The sequence below is a fragment of the Suricata suricatta genome, chromosome 9, assembly GCF_006229205.1.
Source record: "Suricata suricatta isolate VVHF042 chromosome 9, meerkat_22Aug2017_6uvM2_HiC, whole genome shotgun sequence".
Taxonomy (NCBI): domain Eukaryota; kingdom Metazoa; phylum Chordata; class Mammalia; order Carnivora; family Herpestidae; genus Suricata; species Suricata suricatta.
In genome coordinates, this window is record NC_043708.1 from 41,074,605 (window position 1) to 41,101,122 (window position 26,518).

The window sequence follows — 26,518 nt, forward strand, 5'->3', positions numbered from 1 at the left end:
GACCATTTAGTTATATTAACTAATTTGGTTAGTCCAAATTAGTTCACTTTACAGAACTAGAATTTGGTTAGTCCAAATTAGTTAATAGGTAGTTAATTAGTTAATAGGAAGTCTACTTCCTAAGGAAACCAAACATGGAGTTTTTGGCTATTGAGTCAGAAGTATAGAACTGAAAAAGATTTTGAAGGTCCTAAGTCCAAATATACTAATTTTTCAGATAATAGTTTTCTGTGTAGAGATTAAGGCTTGTTTCACTTTACAGAACTAGAATTTTTGGAATTAGAACTTTTAGGACTCCTGGTGATTAGTCCATTTTTCTTTGTTGATGTATATACTAAGTTGAACAGCACTTGAAATGTAAATCTGTGTATAATAAAGTGTTCTCTTTTCATTTGTTCTTATGATGCATTAGTATTCAAGATTTGAAAGAGAGAATTAGACAACGTACTAACTTACCACTGGGGCCAAGTATTGATACTCATGGGGAGACTTTCCTCTCTCAAGAAGTGGTGGTTAATCTTTTACAAGAAACCAAACACGCCTTTGAAAGATGTCATAGGGTAAGAGTAATTGTAAACTTATTTTATTTATATGTAGTTGTATATTTTAATTTTTGCCTTGTAATAAGATATAAATCTGCTATCTGGTTAGGTACAACTATATTTTGTAATAAAAAAAGAGTTGTTTTGGAGAACAGAATTATTTTAAAAATTATTTAGAAGCATATTTTAATATAATTTTACAAGTTGAATATACCAACTTTTTTGAAAGGTATTAAATCAATACATGAAAGGGAGGTTTAGAATTATCTCATAAGAAAATAGAGCATTAGGGAGAGGAGGATGTTTTAATAACCCAGATATCAAAGGAAAAGATGAAAAATTAACACCATTAAAATTTAGAATTTCTGTCCAACAAACACACTTGAACAAAGTAAACAGATAAGTCACACCCTGCAAAAAGGTATTTATAGCTAGTAATACTAGTGGAAGATTATGTGAAACAAATAATAGTGGCAAATAATTGTGTAGCACATACTATGTTCAGAGTACTCTAGGTATACACTACTCATTTAATCATTGTAACAACCTTGTGAGGCTTTTATTCCATTTTACAAATGAAGAAACTGAGATATGTACCTCTTAAGCAGTGGAATTGAGAGCTGAGATAATCTTAATTTTTTATTTGTATTATGGTTTATATATTTTATATCAATGGACAATAAATCAATATAAATTACACATATAAATCAGTAGAAAACAAAGGCTACACATAATCAAATAGAGAAAATGCAAATGCATAGGTGTGATAAATTCAGGATAGTTGGTGCCATGAGGGAGGACCATCTAAGGTCCATATAAATTATCCATATTTATAATGTAAGGCCCCCCCCCCAAATTTGAAGTACACTTGGAAAAATGTTAAGATATGACACATTTGGGGGCTTATGGATATATTTGGTAAATTACCATCTCTAGTGTTCTGAATACTGGAAATAGGTTAAAATATTTCTAAAGATCATTAAACTTGCAGCTGTCGACATTATACTATTTGAATCATAGTAACTAGCTCTAAATCATGACCTTTGTCTGGAAACTTACAAGATAGAAATTCAGTTCAGTGCAATCTGATCCAACAACATTATGTGTTTACTTTGTACCAGTGCCATGTTAGACATTAAGGATATAAATGAAAGACCTATACATTAGTTTTGAATAGTATGGTGAAAGGAGGTAGCCTATAAAGAATCAGTACAAAGTAGGTATATCCTGCTGAGACCAAGAAGATGCAACCAGCTCTGCCTGGTGAAGGACTTGAGGAACAGTATTTTTTTAGAAAAAATTACAAGAAGAAGGGAACTTTTGAGGCCCGAGTCTTGAAAGCTACATAGGATATTTACAAGAAGGTACTTCCTGCAGAGAGAATACTGCATATAAAAAGACATACATAGGGGCACCTGGGTTGGCTCAGTCAGTTGAGCGTCTGACTTTGGCTGAGGTCATGATCTCACAGTTAATGGGTTCGAACCCCACATTGGGCTCTGTGCTGACAGCTCAGAGCCTGGAGCCTGCTTTGGATTATGTGTCTCCCTCTGTCTCTGCTCTTCCTCCGCTTGCATTCTGTCTCCATCTGTCTCTCAAAAATAAAGTATAAAAAAAAAAATCCTTGGTGGATGTCAAATGGTTTTCTTCCTGAAAGGAAAAAAAAAGGCATAAAGATTAGTAGTACAGCATAAAATGCTTGAAATAAAAATGTACATGGGAGAGTAATAAGAAAGGAAGTTGAAAAGGTAGACAGAAACTTTTTGTGTACCATGCTTAGAAATTTAGACTTGACCTTGTAGTTTATGATGGAAGCTTTAAAGGATTATTAAAAAGGGCAGTGTAACTTTTGCACTGTTGATGGGATTACAAGCTGGTGCAGCCACTCTGGAGAATGGTATAAACTTGAAATAGAGCTACCCTACAGCCCAGCAGTTGCACTCTTGGATATTTATCCAAAGGATACAGAAATGCCCAGTGTTTATAGCAGCACTATCAACAATAGCCAAATAATGGAAGGAGCTAAATGTCCATCGGCTGGTGAATGGGTAAAGAAAATGTGGTATATAAATAGTGAAATACTACTCAGTAATCAAAACAATGACATCTTCTCATTTGCTACAACTTGGATGGAACTAGTGAGTATTATGCTAAGCAAAATAAGTCAAAGACAAATATATGATTTCACTCATATATGAAATTTAAGAAACAGCAGATGAAACTAGGGGAAAGGAAGGAAAAATAAGATAAAAACAGACCATAAGAAACTCTTAAATAAAGAGAACAAACTGAGGCTCGCTGGAGGGGTGTTGGGTGGGGGGAGGGTGGGCTGAATGGGCAATGGGCATTAAGGAGAGCACTTGGGGTGAGCACTGAGTGTTAAATGTAAGTGAGGAATCATTAAATTCTCCCGAAACCATTATTACACTCTATGGTAACTAACTTGGGTTTAAATAAAATTAAAAAATTTATCTATCTACCTGTTGATAGACGTTCAGATTTATACCATTTGACTATTATGAATGAAATTGCTGTGAACATTCATGTATATGTCTTTGTGCAGACATATGCTTTCATTTCTCTTGGATATATACTGAGTAGCAATATGGCTTAGTCATATGGTGTTTCTTTTGAAGAAACTGACAAACTGTTTTCCAAGTTCGTGGTTTCATTTGACATTCCCACAGCAATATGTGAAAATTTCATTTGCTTCCCCATGATCTCCAACATTTGGTATGATGAGTCTTTTTAATTTTAGACAATCTAATGGTGGATAGTGATATCTTATTATGATTTTAGTTTACATTTTCCTAATGACTATTGATGTTGACTATCTTTTCATGTATTTATTTGCTATTTGTATATATTCTCTTATGTATTTTTTGTACATTTTAAAAGTTGAGTTCTCTTATTTTTTGAGAGTTCTGTGTTCTAGTTAAATTTATTTATCAGATATGTGCTTTGCAAATGTTTTCTTTCAGTCACTTTTCTTTTTAATCTCTTAACAGTAATTTTGGTGAAATCCAATTTAACGCTTTTTTCTTATGGATGGTATTTTTGGTATCGTATATAAGAAATCTTTGCCTGCCCCAAGGTCACAAAGATTTCCTATTATGTTTTCTTCTAGTAGTTTCATGGTTTAAAGTTTTACACTTAGGTCTTTAATCACTTTTGAGTTAACTTATGCATGTCATGTGATGCTTGGATCAAAGTGGTTTTTGTTTTTGTTTTTGTTTTTTTTGCATTTAGTATCCAGTTGTTTAAGCATTATTTATTGAAAAGACTATCCTTTCTCCACCAAATTGCTTTGGAACCTTTGTCAAAAGCGATTCGAGAGTTTATATGTTGGTCTATTTCTAGACTCTGTTCTTTTCCATTGGCCTATTTGTCTTTGTGCCAGTGCTACACTGTCTTGATCAGGTAGTATAAGTCCTCTGATATTTTCATATAAATTATTTTGTATTTTCATATGTCTTATGATCAGTTTGTCAGTCTCAGGGGGAAAAGTTTGAGATTTTGATTTTGATTGCGTTGAATCTGTAGTCCTGTTTGTGGACAATTAACATCTTAACAATATGGAGGCTTTGGTCTGTGAATGTAGTTTATCTCTCCATTTATTTAGGTCTTCTTTCATTTTTCTTAGTAATGTTTTATAATTCTTAGCACACAGAGTTTATTCCTGAGTATTGAATATTTTTATGCTATTTTAATGTACAGTAAGTGGTATTTTTTAATTTATATTTTTGATACTCTGTGTTAGTGTTTAGAAAAACAGTTGATTTTTATAGTGATTTTTATATCTGCATCTGAACTCATTAGTTCTAATAGCGCTTTTTTTTTCTGTAGATTCCACAGGATTTTCTGAATAGACAATCATTTGTCTGCCAATAAAGTCAGTTTTACTTATTCCTTTCAAGAATAAAAACCTGTTATTTTGTTCTCTTGCCTTACTGCATTGGTCAATACAATGTAATTTCCACTACAATGTTGAATGGAAATGGTTTGAGCAAACACTATATTATTCTTGACCTTAAGAATAAAGCATCAGTCTTTCATCATTAAGTATGTTACTAATTGTAGGTTTTTCACAGATACTCTTTATCAGATTGAGGAAATTTTTATTTCTAGTTTTCTAAGTAGATAAGATTAGATATTGGATTTTGTCAAATGCTTTCTTTTTATTTTGTTAATGCGCTTCATTACATTGATTTCCAAAAGGTAACCTTACCTTTCTTGGGTAAACCCCAGATGTTCATCATGTATTATCTCATGTATATTTTGTTGGATTAGGTTTGCTGAACTTCTGTAAGAATTTTTGTGTTTGTGTTCATGAGGGATATTGACTTCGTCTAGTTTTGGTTGTCAGGGTAATATTGGTCTTATAGAATGAGTTAGAAACTATTCCTTCCTTTTCAATTTCCTGGAAGAGTTTGTGTAAAATTGGTATTATTTCCTCCTTAAATATTTGGCAGAATTTACCAGGGAAGTCATTTGGGCCTGCAGTTTTCTTTGTGAGGGTTTTTAACTACAAATTCAACTTCGTCTTTTTTTTTTTAATTTATTTTTGAGAGACAGAGACAGCGTGAGCAGAGGAGGGTCAGAGAGAGAGGGAGACAGCGTGAGCAGAGGAGGGTCAGAGAGAGAGGGAGACACAGAATCCTAAATAAGCTCCAGGCTCTGAGCTAGCTGTCAGCACAGAGCCTGACACAGTGCTCGAACCCACGAACCACGAGTCATGACCTGAGCCAAAGCCGGACACTTAACCGACTGAACCACCCAGGTCCCCCCAAATTCAACTTCTTGAATAGACTTAGAAATAGGTTATCTATTTTTTTTAATTGAACTTTGGTAGTGTCTTTTAAGGATTTATATATTTCATATAGTTGAATTTATTGGGATTAAGTTGTTCATGATAGTTCCTTATTATCTTTTTAATATCTGTAGAATCTGTAGTGATGTCACCTTTTCATCTATGATATTGGTAATTTGTATTTTTTTCCTGATCAGTCTACCTAGAGGTTTGTCAGTTTTATTGATTTTCCCAAAGAATCAGCTTTTGGTATCTTTGGGTTTTCTCTGTTCTTTTGTGTTTCATCAGTTTCCACTTTATTCTTTTTTTGCTGTCTACTTGGGCTTCATTTGCCCTTCTTTGTTTAGTTTTTTAAGGTAGAAACCGAGGTCATTGATTTGAAACCTTTCTTCTTCTCTAATATAAGCATTTCCTCTTATAAATTTCCCCCTAAGGTATAGCTTTAGCTGCATACCACAAATTTTGGTATGTTGTGTTTATTTTCATTTAGTTCAAAATACTTTTAAATTTCCCTTTTGATTTCTTTGGGCCCAAGAGTGATTTAGAAGTATATTATTTAGTTGAACATTTTGGGATATTTTTTAGTTCTTTGAATCTTTTATATTCAAATTTGATTTTATTGTGGCTAGAGGACATACTTTGTGTATGATATGAATCTAAATTTGAGACCTATTTTCTAGCCTAGAATATGATCCATCTTCAAAAATGTTTTGTGTATACTTGAAAAGAATGTATATCCTGATGTTAGATGCAATGTTCCATAAATGTCAGGTCCAGTTGATTGACAGTGTTGTTTACATCTTCTATCCCTCTCCCAGTTTTCTGTCTACCTCTTTTATCGATTATGCATGGATATATCAATGTGAACCAGAGGAGGTTGAAAAGTTACATTTATTTGTATCTTGTTAAGGGCCTCTGTTGCATCAGTGATCAAGGAAGAGAGGTGAAAGTTGTGGTAGAGTGACTAGTGAAGAATAAACTTTAGAGGATGATACTAAGCAGACGAGGAAGGGAATTGAGTGATATCAAATCAGTATTTATAATAGATCTTTTAAAGTGGGCTATGTACTCAACTCCCACCTCTTTATATCAGATGGTTATCATTACTCTGTGAAAGATACATGAATGGAGACTACAAAAAGGCAACAATCAATAAACAATACAGAAAGCAGTTATAAGAAGTTGAGAGGTAATTTTCTAACTTTTTAAAGAGAGATTGTATTTTCTCACCATAACTTTAATAATTCTTTACTGAGTACTTAATCATCAGCAATATCAACAGTAAAATGAGCATTTGTTATTGTGAGTGTTTTCTCACCATAACTTTAATAATTCTTTACTGAGTACTTAATCATCACAGTATCAACAGTAAAATGAGCATTTGTTATTGTGAGTGTACTGTGTGTTAAACACTGTGCTAAAAATACTTCATGTGCATTTTTATATTTTGTTCTCACCTCTGGACTAGGATGTAAGTACTGCTAATATTATTTCCACCTTACAGATGAAGAAATTGAAGCCTTGTGAGGTTAAATAATATCTTAAGGGTTTACTCAACTAGGGAGTGATGAAGCTGGGATTTGAGCCTGTCATGTTTTAGTGCATCTTTTACTGATTTTCCTGTCTCCATCCCCAGTAGAATAAAGAATCCTTTTTATTCTGAGTTTTTCTAGAATAGCTTTTGTTAAAGTTAGTGGCTGTGGAACTTTTTTGACCACACCTACAATAAAAAATGGATTTTACAAGGGCACCTGGGTGGCTCAGTCAGTTAAAGCATCTGATTTCGGCTCAGGTCATGATCTTGTGGTTCATGAGTTCAGGCCCCACATTGGGCTCTTTGCTATCAGCAGGGAGCCTGCTTCAGATCCCCCTCTTCCCCTGATCCTTCCCCACTCACTCTGTCTCTCACAAAAATAAACAAACATTAAAAAAAAAAAAGGGGGGAAATGGATTTTACATAGCAGCCCAGGGGTTATTTGTTATATATATGTTTGTGTATGTGTATCTCATGAAACTATATTTGGTTTTAATATGTACATTGTACTTTATTTTCTATTGATTCTCTCTTCTCTCTTTTTTGTCACAATCCACTAATGGATTACAATCCAGATGAGAAAAACATTGATCTATTCTAAACCAGGAGCATTGTAGACAAATATGGAGCATTGTAACTATATGTCTGTGTATGTGAGAGAGGATGTATTGGGGATGGGAATGGGGGTATAAGTTATGGTGATACATGAATACTGGCTACATCTTAGAAGAAATTGATTGCAAACAAAAAAAAGTTGCCTTTTTTTTTTTTTCCAAGTAGACTTGAGGAGTAATATGTTTGGTTTTTCTTTTTAAAGCTTTCTGATCCTTCTGATTTACCAAGGAATGCCTTTAGAATTTTTACCATTCTTGTGGAATTTTTATGTATTGAGCATATTGATTATGCTTTGGAAACAGGACTTGCTGGTAAGTATACTTATTTGTCTTATAATTTGCATTAAATTTATTTAATCACTCTTTGTTAACTGTATGTGTAATATGGTTTTATATATATTCAACTCTGTCGAATTCTGTTAATGCAATGAATAATGCTTTTCTGCAGTCCAAGGGTTTTCCAGGGGCTGAAAGTTACACAAAGACACAGTTCTCTCATATTGCTTACATCAAGCAGGGCAGGCCAAACTACATAAGTTACTGCAGTGTATGGCAGATTGTAGTACAATGCTATAAGTTATAAAATGTCAAAGGAGCAGAAATCAGGGTGACAGCAATTCTGGTTGATGCAATTGAATAATATAAGGCGTAGAAAGGAAAATATTTCAAAATAAACCTGGAAAGAAATAGATTCATATTAAAATTTTTTCTTTTGCTTTTGGTCTTTTGGGTTTACTGGTATTCATAGGATAATAATGACTTCTTCCCTAAATTCCAGTCCCATTAATCCAGTCGCCTTTTTGAACTTTCCACCTGTTCACTGTGCATCTCAAATTTAACATATGCCTAATGAAGCTCTTTATCTTCCATCTAAATCTGTTCCACTCCCATTTTTCTCCATGTCTTTAAAAGGCGTTACTATTTACGGGTTGCTCAGGCCCCAAACATAGGAGTTCCATAATTCTTCCATTGTTCAATGCTGATAGCTAGTCTATCAGCAAATCCCATTAGTATAGTTGCAAATATAACTCGAATTCATCTACTCGTCTCAAGATCCACTGATGCCACACTAATTTAAATACCATTGTTTCTGTCTACTCCTAACTGGTCTTTCTGTGTACATTCTCACTTCTGCACAGTACTGACTCCACGTAACAGTCAGTTTGATTATTATTTCCTTGTTTAAGACCCCTTAGTGACTTCCTGTTACTTTTGGGGAAAAATAATAACAAACTTCACAAAGGCATGGCTTTTGATCTGTCCTTCTCTTATGTATTCATCCACATCTCATTGCACTTCCTCTCACTCCCTCAGCCACTCTGGTCTTCATTCTTTTTTCTCATGCAGGCTTTTTGCATTTGGTGTTTCCCTATCCCTCAAACCCTTTTCATTCAGCTCTTCAATGCCTAGCTTTTCAACCCCTGATCTCCACTAAGAGGTCACCTTCTCAAAGAGGCCTTTGCTGACCACCCTAGCCAATGTAGCCCACCTTTCCTAGCCCAGTAACTCATTATTTTGTCACTGAATTAATGTTTTTCATAGCACTTCTCACAATGAAATTTTCATCTGTTAACATCTGCCTCCACTCAGCGAATTCATAGGTTCAGCACATACCTTGTAAGTGCCCAAGTGCCCACTCCTGCACTCATGGAACTTTCAATCTTAGGGAAAAGATAGACAAATGACTTTAAAGTGCAATGAAGAAAAATAAAATTGAGTAAGAGTTAATGAGAAGTGTTGGGGAGTTGGGATGGGGAATTTGGGGCAGAGGGCTTTTTGGTTATTTTTGTTTTTGTTTTTGTTTTTTAATGAAAGGACAATCAGAATGTCCCTCTGAGGAGACATGAACCAGAGAGCTGAATGAAGTGGAATAAATTGAGTATTTGGAGACAGTATTTTAAGAGAACAGTATGTTCCTGTGGCTAGGAATCTTAATTTATTTAGCATTATTTTCTGGCACCTAGAAAGCACATAGCGGATGCTCAAAAATGTTTAGTGACTGTACCTCACATTATTTCATAAAGTTTTTAACATTGAAGCACACTTTCCCATAATTCAGTAACTTTGTGGTTTTTTCTTACCCATTTTTTATTTGCTCTCATGATGTAGATAAACATTTGTACCCTGCTTCTTTTTTTAACTTAATTGCAGCAGACTCTTTTTTTTTTTTCAAGTTTATTTTTCTTAAATAATCTCTACACCCAACATAGGGCTCAAACTCACAACCGCAAGATCAAGAGTCACATGCTTTGTGTGAGCCAGCCAGGTGCCCCAATTACAGCAGACTCTTGACATTGAGTATTTAACATTTGCCCTTTGCAAATGACTTAATGTGGCAATTTGTATTGGATAATAATACCTCAAAGGTATGAGGATTAAAGAGGATATTGAACAGAAGTAACATGAATTTGAATCCATATGGTATGAAGGATCTGTTATTAAGCTCGTATGGAAATCTCGTACCTTCTTTTTAATAGTTGTATGTATTCACAATTTGGAAGGGCGTAGGAGTGAGAATGTTTCTTATATTCATAAGCTTTCTTCCATGCAGTCATTTAATTAGTACTTATTGCTATTATTTCTAATGATAGTATAAAATCCTGTCATGCAGAATATTATATATTATAAAGTTAAATAAACTTTAACAATCCCCTATTTCTAGACATCTTGGATCTTTTTAGTAATATAAATAATGCTGCAGTGAACATTGAAGAACTTAAAGTGGTTTCCTTATTTTGAATTATTTTCTTTATATGAAATCCCAGAAGTGAAATTAATAGTCCAGAGTGTGGTACCTGGAGCCCCTGGCCAGCTCAGTTGGTAGGGCATGATCTTGGTCTCTGGGTCATGAGTTTGAGGCCCACGTTGAGGACAGAGTTTACTTACACTCACACACGCACATACGCACACACACAAAGTATGTTACCAATTTTAAAATTTCTATACATACGTTTTTTACGAGAGTTTTTTATAGTAATTTACACTGCTGTTGACCTTTATGATTGTACTAGTTCTTTGCATATTGTTGATTTTATTTTTTTTTTTTTAGAATAAAGGGAAACTCTTTTTAATTATAGAGAGAGAGTGTGCACGTGTGAGTGAGGGAGAGGAGCAGAGGAAGAGAGAATCTTAAGCAGGTGCCATGCTCAGCATGGAGCTCTAGGCAGGTCTCAGTTCCACGCTGCTGGCTGGGTTCATGATGTAAGAAGAAATCTAGAGTCAGATGCTCAACCCACTGAGCCCACCCTGGCACCCCTGAATATTCTTTAAAAACCTTTAATTTAGTGGTTGAAAACTCACATAAATATTACCTTAATTTTTGTATTTTTTATTAATAATAATTAGTATTTTCTATGTGTATATTGGCTTAATTTTGTTTCTCTTTTAAGTTTGTGTTGAAGTCTTTAGTTTTCTTTCTAGTTGGTGAGTTTATCTTTTTTTGAGAGAGAGAGAGGGAGAGTGCACACACAAGCATGTGCACAAGTTGGGGAAGGGCAAAGGGAGGGGCAGAGAGAGAATCTTAAGCAGGCTCCACACAGCCAGCACAGGGCTCTGTCTCACAACCGTGAGATCATGACCTTAGGCAAAATCAAGAGTTGCACGCTTAACCAACTGAGCCACCCAGACACCTCCTTCCATTTCATTATTAAAATTTTGAAAAAAAAATCATCATCCCATAAAGAATTCTTGGTATTATTAAGCTTTTATTTTCTCATGTGTGAATATTTTCCTTAGCCCATAACACAAACATCTAAGGTTAGAATGGACCTTAGAGTTTATCTATTGCTCTTTTACAAAAAAGATGAAACTGAAATCTGGAGAGGTCAGCTCTCTTTTTTGGAGTCAGCACTTGGATTCCCCTGAATACCATGCTAAAAACCAAGAATTTATTTTTTAGACAGTGAGGAGACCTTGAATATTTTTGAAGAAATAATAGAGAGCAAGTGAGTGAAATCTATAAGTTTAAGTACATTACTCTGGCAACAATATATTAAAAGAAAAGATAAAGTGATTTGAACCCAGGAAACTAATAAAAAATATTTTAACTGAGATAATGAAGCCTTGTTATAAGAAAAATGGTGAAAGTGATTTATGGCTTATGTGAACCACTGGGCATGAGAGAGTAGGAAAGGAAAGGAGAAGATATAGACCAAGATGATTCATTTATTGATTTAATTTTTGGTTTACCTCAGCAAGTAATGAAGACTGAGCAGATGGTGAAACTTGGCATGTAAAAACTTTGGATTAATTTTATTAAGTTTTTAAGCTTAATTTTACTTTTCTGTCCACAAAAATTGTTGCTGATTTATTAAAATAGCAGTTGCTTTTATTCATAATGTCACATTCTTTTTTCTGTTACCAAGATGAATTTCAAGTATGATTCTAATATATACATGCCTTCCAATTTTAGGAATTCCTTCTTCAGATTCTAGGAATGCAAATCTCTATTTTTTGGATGTTGTACAACAGGCCAATACTATTTTTCATCTTTTTGACAAGCAGTTTAATGATCACCTTATGCCACTAATAAGGTTAGTCAAATTGATTTTTGTTAGTATTTCAACAAATATTATAATGTTTCTCTACATATAAAGATGTACAACAAAAATTTTGTGAGATTAATAGGACAGGTTTTAATATAAGGCATTAAATAAGATTTGGTATATATTTTCCTATCAATTTATGTGAATTTTTAAAGTATGTGAGGATTAAATAAGGTGGAGTATATGTGAACATGCCTTATAAAATTGTATGTATACTATTAAAAGAATAATATAGAAAAGATAAAATTTTAATTTTATTGGAAACATTGATATGCCAATAAATTAGTCTAGAAACAGTCTCAAAGATCACTTGTGATCCCTAAAGCCCACTTTGAAAGTAAATGTACTAATTTAAGAGCTATAATGCCACATAGCAAAGAATTCATATAACTATTAGAGCTGCATATTCCTTAATATTTTGGGTGTTTTTGACATTTAGGTGGTATTCAGAAGGCAAATATAATTGTCAAAATTGTTATTTTTCGCATGGGAAAACTGAATCAACTGCATTGGCTGTTAGTCTCCAAATTTTAATTAGTATAATTTACTATATTCTTAAGATACCCTTTGGGTTTTTGGCTTTTTATTTTTTACTGTTACTTAAAAAGGAAACAAACACAAAACAACAGAACAAAAAGGAAACCAAACAGTCCCAAAATTTCAAAATTATATATATTTATATTCTTAAGGGATATCTTCTCTGAGATGAAAGTAATGAATCTAAATCTTCCTCTTTCTTCTCTTTTAAATGGTTAATTTTTCCTAGTGTGACTATTAGGCATAGTATTACTACATAATTTCCTAGTTTGAATTGGGCACAATAATTACTACTTACGTGCTTCTTGGATTTGCTAGCACTTTAAAATAATATATGTATATTTATAAATTTTTGTAACAATATATATATGTATATGAAAAACTTTCAGAGTTATAAGGCTACTAATGTGATTTTTTTCCCCCTTTTAAACATTGAATAGCTCTTCTCCTAAGTTATCTGAATGCCTTCAGAAGAAAAAAGAAATAATTGAACAAATGGAGATGAAATTGGATACTGGCATTGATAGGCAAGTTGTTAGTTTTATCTCTTATATATTTTTTTAATGTTTCTTTTTGAGAGAGAGAGCATATGCAGAGTGGGGGAGGGAGGAAAGAGAAGGAGACAGGTTTGGAAGCAGGCTTTGTGCTGACAGTAGAGAGCCTAATATGGGGTTTGAATCATGAACCGTGAGATCATAACCTGAGCGTAATCAACTAAGCCACCCAGTCTCCCCTAAAGATTTTATTTTAAAATCCATACCCAACATGGGATTTAGACTCAAAATCCTGAGACTAAGAGTCGCATGTTCCACCCACTGAGCCAGCCAGATGCCCCCCCTTCCCTCATATTTTTTAAATTATAAAAACACCATTATAAATGCAGCATGAAAATGGTTTTCAGTATGTTTAGGTTCTTTTAAACTAGAGTCATTTGAAAACCATTCTTGGAAGCCACCATTTTCTCCTCCTCCTCCTTTCTCCCTCTATTTCAAAACTCCTTTAAAATGGTATGTAACGTAGAGATTTTATTTTCAATTAGAATTTTCAGGCTTATATCTAAAATGCTTTAAATAAAGGTACTAGTTTTCTGTAAGTAAATTTCATTTAGTGAATGCAAACTCTGCATTCAAAAACTTTTGTGGCTTTTTTCTGGTTAATTATCTCTGGTATAGAGCAGTAGGTCTCTTCTTGAGATGATGTGGTGGGCATATATTTACTAATGATGATGATAGTTACCATTTATCAAGCTTTTGCTATCTGCCAGGCACAGTGTAAGGACCTTCACTTACATTATTTATTAGGTAGGAAATACTATTTCTGTTTTACAGATGAGGAAAGAAAGGCTTAAAGAAATAATTTGCTCAGGGTCACACAGTTACTAGTGGTAGAGCTAGGACTCAGATGCTAAAGCCTGTGCTACTAGGTTTGGGCATATCTTTTTTATTTGCTGTAATTCTGTTCCTTTCTCCTCAAAGCATATTTGGGTACAAGTTAGTTAACAGTGCTACTATAAGGATAGCCTGAAACTTACTCTAATTTGTGAAAAAATAAATAGTTTTTACTTTATTAGTAGTATCAGATTTGCAGCTCACCTCCCAGTTACCTTCTCACTAGATCAACATACCATAGAGTATATGATGAGAGAGAGACAAATAAAATTTAAGAATAAAACTGGGAAAAGAACACATTATGGAATTAATTACTAAGCCTAATTTACTGATTATATGCTTAGAATAATCCTAAAAACTGGTCTCTACCTTTTGTTTTCAGTGAGGATCACAGGAGTTTATACAGAAACAGTATTTCACTTAATATAACTATGATATCATATATATATGGATGGATGTATATACATGTATATATATGCATAATCATCCCTTCAAGAAATCTGTATTTTCCTAACCTAAGTCCCTCATATTAACTTAATTTGTTTCTTCTTGGTTTGCTTCAGAATACCTAAAAATCATTTGGGACAGGAGGTTGGATATATTAAACTTGCAAATGTACAGGGAAGATGTATTTCTTAGGCATCTTCTTAATATCTTCCCATATAAGCTTTAGTTTCAAAGTCTTTGTACTAGGTGACCAATTGAAGGTGTAGATATCTGTAGTGGTCTCATGAATGTGAACTTCTAATTTTTTACCCATTTTCCATGGAGCTAAGAGATGAGCAGAGCATTTACCTGGTTTCTTCTGGTATTTTCAGAGGAGTATCAATCTGTAGGTATTAGGTCAGAACCTTTTTGCCTTTGAATTCACATTATCTTTTCTTACTGCTGTTGTCTCTCAGTCATTTATGTTAGTCCCCTACATTAACTGAGGATTTGGGCAACAGTCTCACAAGTTTTCTTTTAACCTTAGTGTAGGTCATTTCCCCTTCCTTGTATCTGACCCATTTATTTTCTTGGCCATCTTCACTTTAGCTACCTACTCCCATAATCCTACTAGATCTTGTTATCATTGCTAACAAAAATCTCAGACTTGAATATCCCATTCATTGCTCACATCCTTCTTTTCTTCAAACTCCATAACCTGCTTTCTGACCTCAGCAGGAACTCCAGCCATTAATTTATTCATCTTTTGCCAATCTATTACCCTTTTCCTAGCTTTACTTATTCATTATGATGCCTGGGTTGCTTGATCCAGCACTTAAATTAGTCTCGTCTAATTCCCCTAAAATATATTTCCATTAACCATAACTGTCTTAACAGATCCTAAGTTTTGGATCAGTGCAATCTCTTTTTATTACCATAACTGGGTGACTGATTGCTTTTGGAGAATATGACATAACTTGAATGTTATTGATGCCACTACAAACCCATGCTCTCATTTCTCAGCTGGGTCTTTAGTACCACTTTTTCAGCCTACTGCTTGTCCTTAGAGTGTAAACTCATATTCTTCTCACCTCTTCTTTCACATGTTGGCCATTCATCTTAAACCCTCTATCTTCCCCTCTTGCTAACCATTCTCTGTATATGATATTTAAGGAAATAGGTTAGCAACAGGTTTCTAAGATCTTATATTACCTTAAATAAAATATTGAGGAAGAGCAGGAATCTAATAAAACCAAGGGTTCATTGATAGTAAGACCTAGAATTTATTTTTTCTAAAATCTAAAGTAGATGATTTTATGGAGCTATGCAATTAAATAATTTCAATTTCGTATATACATACAAAGTAAATATAAAATAAAGGGATCAAATATATGGTGTTCTCAATTCTCTAGGACATTAAATTGTATGATTGGCCAGATGAAGCATATTTTGGCTGCAGAACAGAAGAAAACAGATTTTAAGCCAGAAGATGAAAACAATGTTTTGATTCAGTATACTAACGTGAGTAAAGTGATTCAACATACTAGTAAGAATATCTGTTTTGCTTAATAATTTTGTTAACATTGGTGCATCTTATTATGCTCGTAAGTTTTTTTTCTTTTATACTTAGAAATTGAGACATTATATATATTTTCTCCTTAGCTAAGCTGATATCCATTTCTATGTAATAAGTGTAGAAAAAATTTTACAGGCCTGTGTTAAAGTCTGTGCTTATGTAAGAAAGCAAGTGGAAAAGATTAAAAATTCTATGGATGGGAAGAATGTGGATACAGTTTTGATGGAACTTGGAGTACGTTTTCATCGACTTATTTATGAGCATCTTCAACAATATTCCTACAGTTGTATGGGCGGCATGTTAGCAATTTGTGATGTAGCTGAATATAGGAAGTGTGCCAAAGACTTCAAGGTATGTATTCACAAATATGAAGCTGTAAATAGGCTCAAGAACGTAAGTCAGACCATTGAGAATGCATGCTGACGTACTGTCATTACTGAAAAGTTTACATCTTGGTGTTGTAGCAGCATAGATCTAACATTTCCTAACTGAAAAAGTGTTCCAATCCTATTTTCAGTATTAACACATTTTTGCTCGTTAGACAAGGCCGTCTTTCAGTTCCACAATCCAAATGACGTTGACTTTCATAACTAAAGCTGTATCTATCACACATAAGGAAAATAGGTTCTTTCTTCATGTACATCTCTCTGAAATCAGTTTTCCTTAAGGTTTAAATTTTTTAAGAAAAGTGATATTGATAACTAATTCTAATCCACAGAGGTAGCAATGATTGTTAACTATTGAAGAAAATTGGCATACTATGTATCTTTTCAAAAAGATGATACCAGGTTTATGTAATATCTGAAATATTTGTGTTCTAACACTTCTCAGGAGCTCTTAAGATTTTTAATATATTGAACTCTCTCACATTAGTAACTCCTGAATAACAGTAAATAAGTGAGAAGAATTAAAAACTAATTGTAAAACTAGAAATTGTTTTGTTTCAATGTTGTTGTTGTTTTTTTCTTCTCTTAATTCAGATCCCACTGGTATTACAGCTTTTTGATACTCTGCATGCACTTTGCAATCTTCTGGTAGTTGCCCCAGATAATTTAAAGCAAGTCTGCTCAGGAGAACAACTTGCTAATCTGGACAAGAACATTCTACACTCCTTCGTACAACTTCGTGCTGACTATAGATCTGCCCGCCTTGCTCGACATTTCAGCTGAGGTTGAATTTACAAGGGAAACATGTTGTATTTCAACAGGTCTTGGTTGATAGAAAGCACAGGAGATTTCTTACGACACAGCCAACATTTTATGGGAAAAGGACTGTTTGGAAAAACAGCAGCCATACTTACCCTTGAGATTTTATTTGAAATTTGGACACTACTAGCCATATTTTGCTTTTTCCCCTTAAGTTAAATTTCAATTCCATTCTTGAACTTAACAGATTTCAAATTCTAAATCTCAAATTCTGTGAAGCTACATGTCACTCTTTTCATCCTGGAAAATGTTGATGTCAGAAGACAAATGAAATGTTATCAGTGTTCCAGTTCATGTTTTTGACATACTCCATCAGGAAGTTTCACCATCTTATTTTGCATTAATGGTAAAATACAACAAAACTGCATTTATTATTTACCAATTTTTAATGACCTTTTCAGCACTTGGTAATTGTTAACCAATTGTTATTTTAGGTTTTCCCAGAGAACTTTTACCTCTTTCAGAAGGTTAATAATTGAGCATAATTTCTGTTGTTGGTTAATTGGATTTTTTTCCTGAGGTACACCAATAATATTCCAAGAAAATTGTTATAAACTAAATGAAAATGATGAAATGTTTTATGTAGATATTAGGAGTGGATCAGAATACATCTGCTTTCTGGGTAAAAAACCTTAAAATTTACTATTTCTTATTTCATTAACAGATTTTAAGCCAGTGCTAGCAAGAAATTAATGTCCACCTTATTTTATATTTCACTTAAGGTAAGGTGGAGGACCTTAACTAAAGGACCATATTTATTCATTATTTTAATACTGTAAGGGAGGTAAAGTTGAGGTATAGTGATACAGTGAATATGGTGAATATGAGAAATATTGACAGTGTTTAGCAATAATGTAGCCCTTTAAGATTTCTTTCTTAATGCTAAACTGGAATAAGATGGGATGGCTAAACATTGGTAACCTATTTTAAGAGGAATCAGTAATTGATAGATAGCATTATATATTCTAAGTCTGGAGATGAGCTTTGTAAAGACTGATTGCTTTTCAGATCTATAGTTTCTGTCATCTTTTTCAAGGCATTTCTGAAGCAATTCTTATTGAATGGAGTTAATTGAATTGGCTTAATATGGTGACATAATAAATCACTTATAAAATTTTAAACATCAGGTGGAAATTTAGCAAGGCTGTTACTCTGCAGTCTCTCTAAACTTGCTCTGCAAGAATTCATTCTTATTTGTATGTAGTGTTTCAGCTCCCTTTGTGTTGTTCGTAATCTCCTAGGAACAGATAAACTTTAACGTTCAGCTCATTCTTGGCATTTTTTTCCTTTAATGTAGGCTTTTTGGCCTAGTTGTGGCAAACTACTTATCTTTTAAGACTATGTTTCTGAATAGTCATCAATTTTACCAAAACTTCCAGATCCAGCACTAGCTACCATTTCAGTTACTATTGACCAAATTTTCTTAATGTTCTTTTTAGCCCAGTGTTATCGAGGTAAGAAAAAGAAACAAAGTATGCCAACTTTTATCAAAGCATTTTAGAAAACTGTGGCAGCTTTAGAAGGCTGTCTAGTTTTCTATTCCCTAGCCAAGGAGAGAGCCAGAACAGATTTTGGATACTAGAGAAAGTCATATGCTTGTACTGTTGCCATTTTAGAAAGCTCTGATGTGAATTCAAATTATACCTCTGTTACTTAAAGCCAACAATTTTAAAGCAGTAGTTTTACTGGCCATTTGAACTCTTTGTACACAGTGTCAATTTGTAAAAAAGAAAAAAAAGAAAAGGAAAAAAAAAGGGAGAGAAAACAAAATCTTAAATAAACATGAGAGAGCATTTTAAGACTTCCAAATCAGAGAAGTGCTTCTAATTATTTTGTTTGGATTAATTTTTTAAATGTAAAGCATAAACATGTTGCTTAAATATTTTGTTATTATTTCCATGCTTGAGTTTTGTGCAATATTTTCCATAATGTCCATTGACCAAGGCAGTGACAAAGAAAACTCATAAGTGAATACTTAATTTAGAAGTATTAACATTAATGCTTAATAAAAAAATTCCCTGCAATCGTTTTTTATTTCACTCCATTTTTTACATCTTAAGGACATTCATACTTAATTTTCTAAATTATTGCTATTTAAGTTGTTAAGATGTTCCTTATTTAAGATAATCTTTAGTTTTTATAACATAGGTCTTCTCACTTCCTTTTTTTTAGAAGAAAAATACTTTTTTCCTTAAGATTAGAAATTTAACCTAAAGTGATTACCTTTCTCTAAAAATTTTTTGTTGTTCTTGTATAAAGCTGTGCATTCCTTTCATTCTTTGTATTCCAATTTTTAAAGTATTTTTTATATTTATGACCACTACAAAATTTTGCCCGCAATTTATGATTCAAAAGAGATAATCAATAAGTAAGATGTTTTTCAAATGCACGCAATAAAATTTTAAGTGGCATTAATGGAACTTTGTATATTAGTAACATTAGACAACATTTGATTAAGGAGAATCCTTACAGTTTTCTGCATTTCCACGTGAGCTAACAGACAATATTTAGGTAATATTTTAAAGTTGAAAATAATGCTCCAAAACACTGCAAATTATTTTTCTGAAACTTAAGTATGTTTGTGTAAAATGGTACAGAAAGTTAAAATACAGGACACAAGTTTTAGCTTCTCTAAGTTATGATAATGAAAATGGCAGTCAGCCAGAGTAGATGAATAGTTCTTATGAAGAATTATTAAATAACAGTTGGATGGATCTTTAGACAGTTGACTCTATTTCAAGACAAGTATTAGCCTCATTTTGAGCATCACCATGGTTACAAGCTCCTAGCACCTTCCTTTTTTAAAAAGAGCTAAATACATTAACTTATGATGTATTTAGATGATTTCCTTTCCTCTTTCACTTTAAATTTTCACTCTCTGAATATCAGCCTTCTGGCTTATGGTGAAGTAATTTAATTATTAGATTAATTCAAAGTGGAGAATGTACTGCTTCCTTAGAATGCCTTTTTTTCATCTATGATGATGCATATTTACAGGTATCCAGATAAAGAGAATTTGGTTCCTGAAATGCCAAAGACCCTTTAAGGTGGTCCTGTTTATAAGGTAGTGGCTAAAGTATGCTTGAACATCTGTTATATGAGAGTCAGCAAGGTTCACACAGTGCATAATTTGTTATTGACTTAAAAAGCTCACATCTGGGAATTTAACTTTTTTTTATTAATACAAATTTAAGCTGCCTACTACCCCTACATTATTCATTGACTCAGAAGTGTGAGGTACTTTCTAGAAATGTACTGAATTCTCCTTATTTCTGTTGGAGAATTTGGCATTGGAAGCACTTTATGCATTCATCCAATTAGTTTAATCATACTCAATTCCTACAGTACTTCTCTCTGCTTGAGAAACTCTGTCCTGAAATACATTGTGTGCTTTGCAGGGAAAGACCAGTCTATATTGTTAGAGTCAGTAATTCTACGTAAAATAAAACAACAATTTTTAAATATTGATGCATAATAAAGATAATTATAGCTACATTTATTGATTCAAATTCAGTGCACTATGCTAATCATTTGTATACATGAGCTCATTTGATTTCAAAACAGCCTTAAGTGTTGGATAGTATTAGCTCCATTTGACAGATGAAACATCTAAGCCACAAAAACTAAGTAGACCTGCTCAAGGTCTATAGGTAATAAAAGGCTCAGATTGAAACCTAAATCTTTCTCACTCTTGATGTTCTGTATACTATTCTATTCTCCTTATGTGACATTAAATAGATCCTTTATTTAGACACATTCATTAGTTTTCCTTAGTCTAATTTTCTTCTCTTTCAATGTTTGGTTCCTACTGTAGTGTTTAGGCTATGAAGTTGATACCCAGGGTCAGTATTTCATTTACTATTGGATTTTTAAATGTTCCCAATATGTGGTCATACTTTTTAAATTTGGTTTTTAAAATTTTATAAGTGGTCATGAAATTTTAATTTAATATTAAGTTTGTACTTAATAGAAATCTTTCAAAAAGTTCTCAGTAGCAGTATTTTACATAATTAAGTACTATATCACTTAATAATTTTTACAGAAGAAAGAGTCCTGGTATTTTATATCATAGAAATAAATCACAACTCTACCTTGGAAAATATGGGGAAAGCAGTATTTCTACCTCCAGAAACACATTATTTTAATGTCATAAACTTGCCAATTCTGTTAATTATTTAATGCATTTGGTAGTTTTTAAATGGCTATTGCTGGAGTGAAAATATAGGGAAAACATACTCAGTGTATCAGCAATAGGGAGTCCTTTTCATGTAATCAGAAATTGCATGATTAATCTTTTAAAAATTGCCTTCACGCCTAACATTTATTTTTACCCCTGATCAGTCCTTTCTCTTCAAATTTAGGGGGGAATCAACTCCTCAAGTGTATATGGGAAAGAAACCTAACACATTAGGGTGTAAGAATTTTAATTGGTGATTTGGAGCAGTTAGGGTGATAACGCTGGGCTTTTATAACAAGATTGATATTTTGACTATTTGGCCCTGAATACTTTAACACTAATATTTGGGTGGTGACAGTAAACTTTAGTTCTTGAGATGAATATCACCTGTAGCGGGAGGGGAAAGTAATTAACCATCCTTGTTCATTTTCTAAGTGTTTTAGATGGGTGTGGTCTGCCTCACCATACAAAGCCAATTTAAATATGAATATGTCACATCATACTCCAAACAGCAAACAGCCTCAGAGGAAAGTCATTTATTCAGAAGGCATAGATTTGTGCTAGACAGCAGTGATGCATTACAAATATATAATTATTTGCACTAATATTTGAGCAGGTGGAATGGATTAGAACATGGTCAACATTATGCTGCTGATAACATGTATTTTTCTATATTAATATGTACTGTGCAACATGTATTAAAATGGTCAATAATTCAGTTTAGCCAAGATACTAATATTTATATTACTATGTTGAAGAAACAGTATCCAACTGAGCCACTTTTAATTTAAAAGTCTGAAACTGGAATTAAGTTTACTTTGAAAACCACTTAAATTTATAATCACTGGAAGGTCAGTAAAACCTAGAATTATCAGTGACTGGTGACTTAATTGGAAGAAGTGTGGAAGGTTAAGAATAGGGATAGGAATCTGGAATGAGTAAGTTAAGTTTCATTTATTTATAGCTCAGATGAGTGACTTTTCACTATTAACAGTCTTAAATGAAGGAAAAAGTCTTATCCCTTCCAGCATATCTTTATATTAATACTCTAAGTCTGAAGATTGAATAGAACCATCTCCAAGGAATTAATCTCCAATGGTGGATTTTCAAAATTTTTAGATTAAACTTGGAGAGGTAGGAGAACTTCTTGATGCCCCTGTACTCCTAAGTAGGCAGATGCTTTTAAGTGAAACCATCTTTTTTTACCTGCCTATCATATTAATCTTTATACTCTGGGTAAATTTGGTTCCTTTGTACTCTAGTTTTTGTTAATGACAGTTTTATCAAACCTGCAGCTTTTTGCTAGAGAGAAAAGTATCCACATAGAATCTAGATACTTCTGACCTAAGAGAACTGTGAAACTACCTCTAAGTATATTGTTTGCAAATGTTGTGTGCTATTTAGAGGATTCCCATGAATTTATGTGAAAATACTTTAGAAGGAGTAATACTTAAGTGCCTCTATATTAGGATTCTTCAGTAAAATGTATTTTCATTTTTTTGCCACAAGGGGGAGAAGTTATTTTTATAATAATACCTACATTTTTGTTTGATTTAAAAAAACATAGAACTCACATTGTTTTTCTCTATTGAACAGCACCAACGAACATTATCACTATCCTAACTAATAGAGTATGTGTGTGTGTGTGTGTGTGTGTGTGTGTGTGTGTGTGTGTTTAAGTAGGATTCTGAAAGTCATGTGAAAATTTCTGGGTCAATTAATGACATAAAACTTTTAAAACCGTTTGGAAGAACCTGTATGTGCACAGCGGACACAGGAATTGGACAAAGTTCATAATAATTAAAATTATGTTTTTTGGAGTTCTATATCTCATTGAATTACTTTACTAGCTCTTTAAGAATAATCTATTGGTTAGTTCACTGCATTCTGCGTTTTAAAGGAAAAATTTTGAAACATTCTCAAACTTACAGAAAGGTTGTAAATGCTGTACAAATAAAATATTTCTGCTTTGAGAGAAAGCTGCTGTCATGATGCTGCATCACCCTCCAGTACTTCTACATTTCCAAAAAGAAAGAAGTCTCCTATATAACCACAATACAACCATCAAAAGCAGGAAATTAGCAGAAATTAGCACCGGCATGTTACTTGCTCAGACCCTATCCAGTTTTCATTGTCCCAGTAATGTTTTATAAAGATCCAGTTCAAAATCACCTGTTTTCTTAACATTGCAGAATTTCTCGTTTCTTTGGCTCTGGAACAGTTCCTCAGTCTTTCCTTGACTTTTGCTACCCTCAACTCTTGTAAATTACAGGTCAGTTAGTTTGTAAAATGTCCCTAAATTTGGGTTTCTCTGTTTCCTTGTGGTTAGATTCTAGTTGTGCTTCCTTTGCTCTAATATTACTGAACTGATTCTGTGTTTTCATTGCATTCTGTCAGGTAGTGCACAATTTTGTTTTGCCCCATTTCTGATGATGTTCATTTTGATTACTTGCTTACCTGTCAGGCTTTTCCACTGTAAAGTTACTGGATTTTTCTTTGTAAGTATTTTTTGGGGAAGTAGTTGAAGCTATGTATATATCCTGCTCCTAATCAAATTTTTGCTTTATTAATGTCAGTATGAATTCATGGTTTTCTTTTTTCTTTTTAAAATGTTTTATTTATCTTTTGAGAGAGGGAACATGAGCAGGGGAAGGCCAGAGAAGGAGGGAAGAACAGAGGATCCAAAGCGGGCTCTGTGCTGACAGGCTGACAGCAGTGAGCCCTATGTGGAGCTCAGACTCCCAAACTGCATGATCATGACCTGAAGTCAGATGCCCAACCAACTCGGCCATACAGGCACCCCCAATAGGTCAGTCGTCTATAATCTGTTATTTGTTCAAATTGTCACATGTTTGTGGACAATGTGAGCCCTTTCACATTGTCTCCAATGCCCTTTTAATATATTGCCATCATTTTTTAAAGCACTTGCTTACTTTTAGGCACACAGATTTTCAAAACTCATCTTGTGCTGCCTTTGCCCCAGCCTTAGAATCAGCTATTTCTCTATCATTTGGTGGGAATTGGTATTTAGAAGCCATGATTTGCGTATGAGATGTGCTTCTCATGACTGAGGTGTCATTGTTACTGCTCCTTCTCAGGAGATAGGCTACAGAGCTTTATGTGTGTACCTGTAGTCACATATTATGTTTTTTAAATTTACATACACTGTTTTGTGACACCTTTTTCCACTTGAGCTCCAACACCTCATATTGGGTTTCTCCTACTCAAGAGTAGGCCTTCCATACCCCATTCAGCTACCAAAGTTTTGGCTTTAGGACAAAGGGGAATGAAAAATGATCACTAAAGAAAGCATGTAAAAGTTCTAAATAAAAATTACTCATAACTTCACTCAGAAATAATTATATTTTGATGTGTTTTCTTTTACTATAGTGAGCAAATTAGTAAAGCCAAATTGAGAAGGGTTAAAGTGTTTATGCCGAAACATGGCACTTACATTTTGAAGGACTTAAATTTGACGTGCATGCATGTGCATATGTTTTTTTCTCTACCTTTTGCTACTATGAGTAGTTGCTAATTAATAGAGTACATCAGAGAAACAATGCAAATTTGACTATTGATGACTGAATACCAGTAGGGTATTTTTACTAATTCAGTGAATTTAAAATTCAGAGGAAAAATGATTGTACAATTGTCATTTCATAGGCCAAAATAAAAATACATTTAAGTAAGATAGACTTTATCTGAGAAAAGAGTCGATATCTGGGATGAATTTAATAGTGTTACAATAAGCTTCATGTGAAATGGGAATCTGTACATGAGCAAATTAGTCAACTTTCAGTTTCCTTGTTAGGTCTCTATGATTACTAAAATTCTATAATTCTAAATATAAGAAGATGCAGGCATCTATTAAGAACTTATAGTGATGTAAGAAATAGATTAGCTCAAGAAGTCACCTCTGAGCCCAACTGAGAATATGTCAGAGCCAAATCCTCCCCTAATGCTACCAATATGCAATGACCCTATACCATTGTGATGAAGAACTAAGGCTCTTGATCAAACAGCAGATATGCTCTTAGCTTTGTTACTTACTAATTCTGTGATCTTGCACAAATGTGAAGTGGGGAGAAAAGACATTTGTGATTTTTCATTCTCACTGTTTTTATGAGCCTTTTCAAGGATTTTCTAAAACTTTGGGTGACCATTCATTCATTCTTCATCTAATGAACATTGGAATTCTGGGTTTTTTTTTTTTTTTAAACCAGGTACTGCATTAGAAGTTAAGGGTATTAAAAATAAAAGGTGCTGCCCTCAAGAGTCTAGCCTAATGAGAGAACGTATGCAACGAATCACACTATTCTGTAATAAGTACTGTAATAGCCTGAGACCAGGTGCTGCAAGAGCTCATTGGAACTGGTGATTAAGTTTGTGGGCTGGTAGGGGGTGAGGTAGGTCATTAAAGCTATGAAAGTTGCCTTTTATTACATACCTACTAAGTCAGGCACCTTGCTAATAAGTACATCTGTTATTTCACTTAATTCTCACACTGCAAGAGTGTTGTTATCCCTATTTTACACAAATGAGGGAACTGAGAAGTTCGATAATTTGACCAAGGTTATATATCTAAAAACTAATAGAGTCAGAATTCAGACTATACCCACAAACTTCCAGAGCCAATGCCTTAGCCACTTTATTTCCTCTAAAAAGATTTCACAAAAGAAAGTTAACATTTCAATTGAACTTTATTTTTTTTAATAGTTTATTGTCAAATTGGTTTCCATACAACACCCAGTGCTCTTCCCCACAAGTTCCCTCCTCCATCACCACCACCTCTTTTCCCCCCTCCCCCTTCCCCTTCAACCCTCAGTTCGTTTTCAGTATTCAATAGTCTCTCAGGTTTGCGTCCCTCTCTCTCCCCAACTCTCTTTCCCCCTTCCCCTCCCCCTGGTCCTCCATTAGGTTTCTCCTGTTCTCCTGTTAGACCTATGAGTGCAAACATATGGTATCTGTCCTTCTCCGCCTGACTTATTTCGCTTAGCATGACACTCTTGAGGTCCATCCACTTTGCTATAACTGGCCATAGTTCATTCATTCTCATTGCCATGTAGTACTCCGTTGTGTGTGTATGTGTGTATATATACACACATACACACACACACACACACACATATATATATATATATACATATATATATATATATATATAT

General features: G+C 33.6%; 1 protein-coding gene across 1 annotated transcript in view; it reads left to right on the forward strand.

Moving 5' to 3' along the window:
• EXOC5 (exocyst complex component 5) overlaps positions 1 to 19,201 on the forward strand; it is a 55,541-nt gene extending 36,340 nt beyond the window's left edge. Inside the window, exons 12-18 of the mRNA XM_029952988.1 lie at positions 413 to 560; positions 7,704 to 7,812; positions 11,912 to 12,032; positions 13,022 to 13,108; positions 15,808 to 15,916; positions 16,107 to 16,322; positions 16,952 to 19,201. Coding sequence (XP_029808848.1) covers positions 413 to 560; positions 7,704 to 7,812; positions 11,912 to 12,032; positions 13,022 to 13,108; positions 15,808 to 15,916; positions 16,107 to 16,322; positions 16,952 to 17,140 — 979 coding nt within the window. The 3' untranslated portion in view covers positions 17,141 to 19,201. The remainder of the gene's footprint in view (positions 1 to 412; positions 561 to 7,703; positions 7,813 to 11,911; positions 12,033 to 13,021; positions 13,109 to 15,807; positions 15,917 to 16,106; positions 16,323 to 16,951) is intronic.
• The last annotated feature ends 7,317 nt before the right edge of the window (positions 19,202 to 26,518 follow it).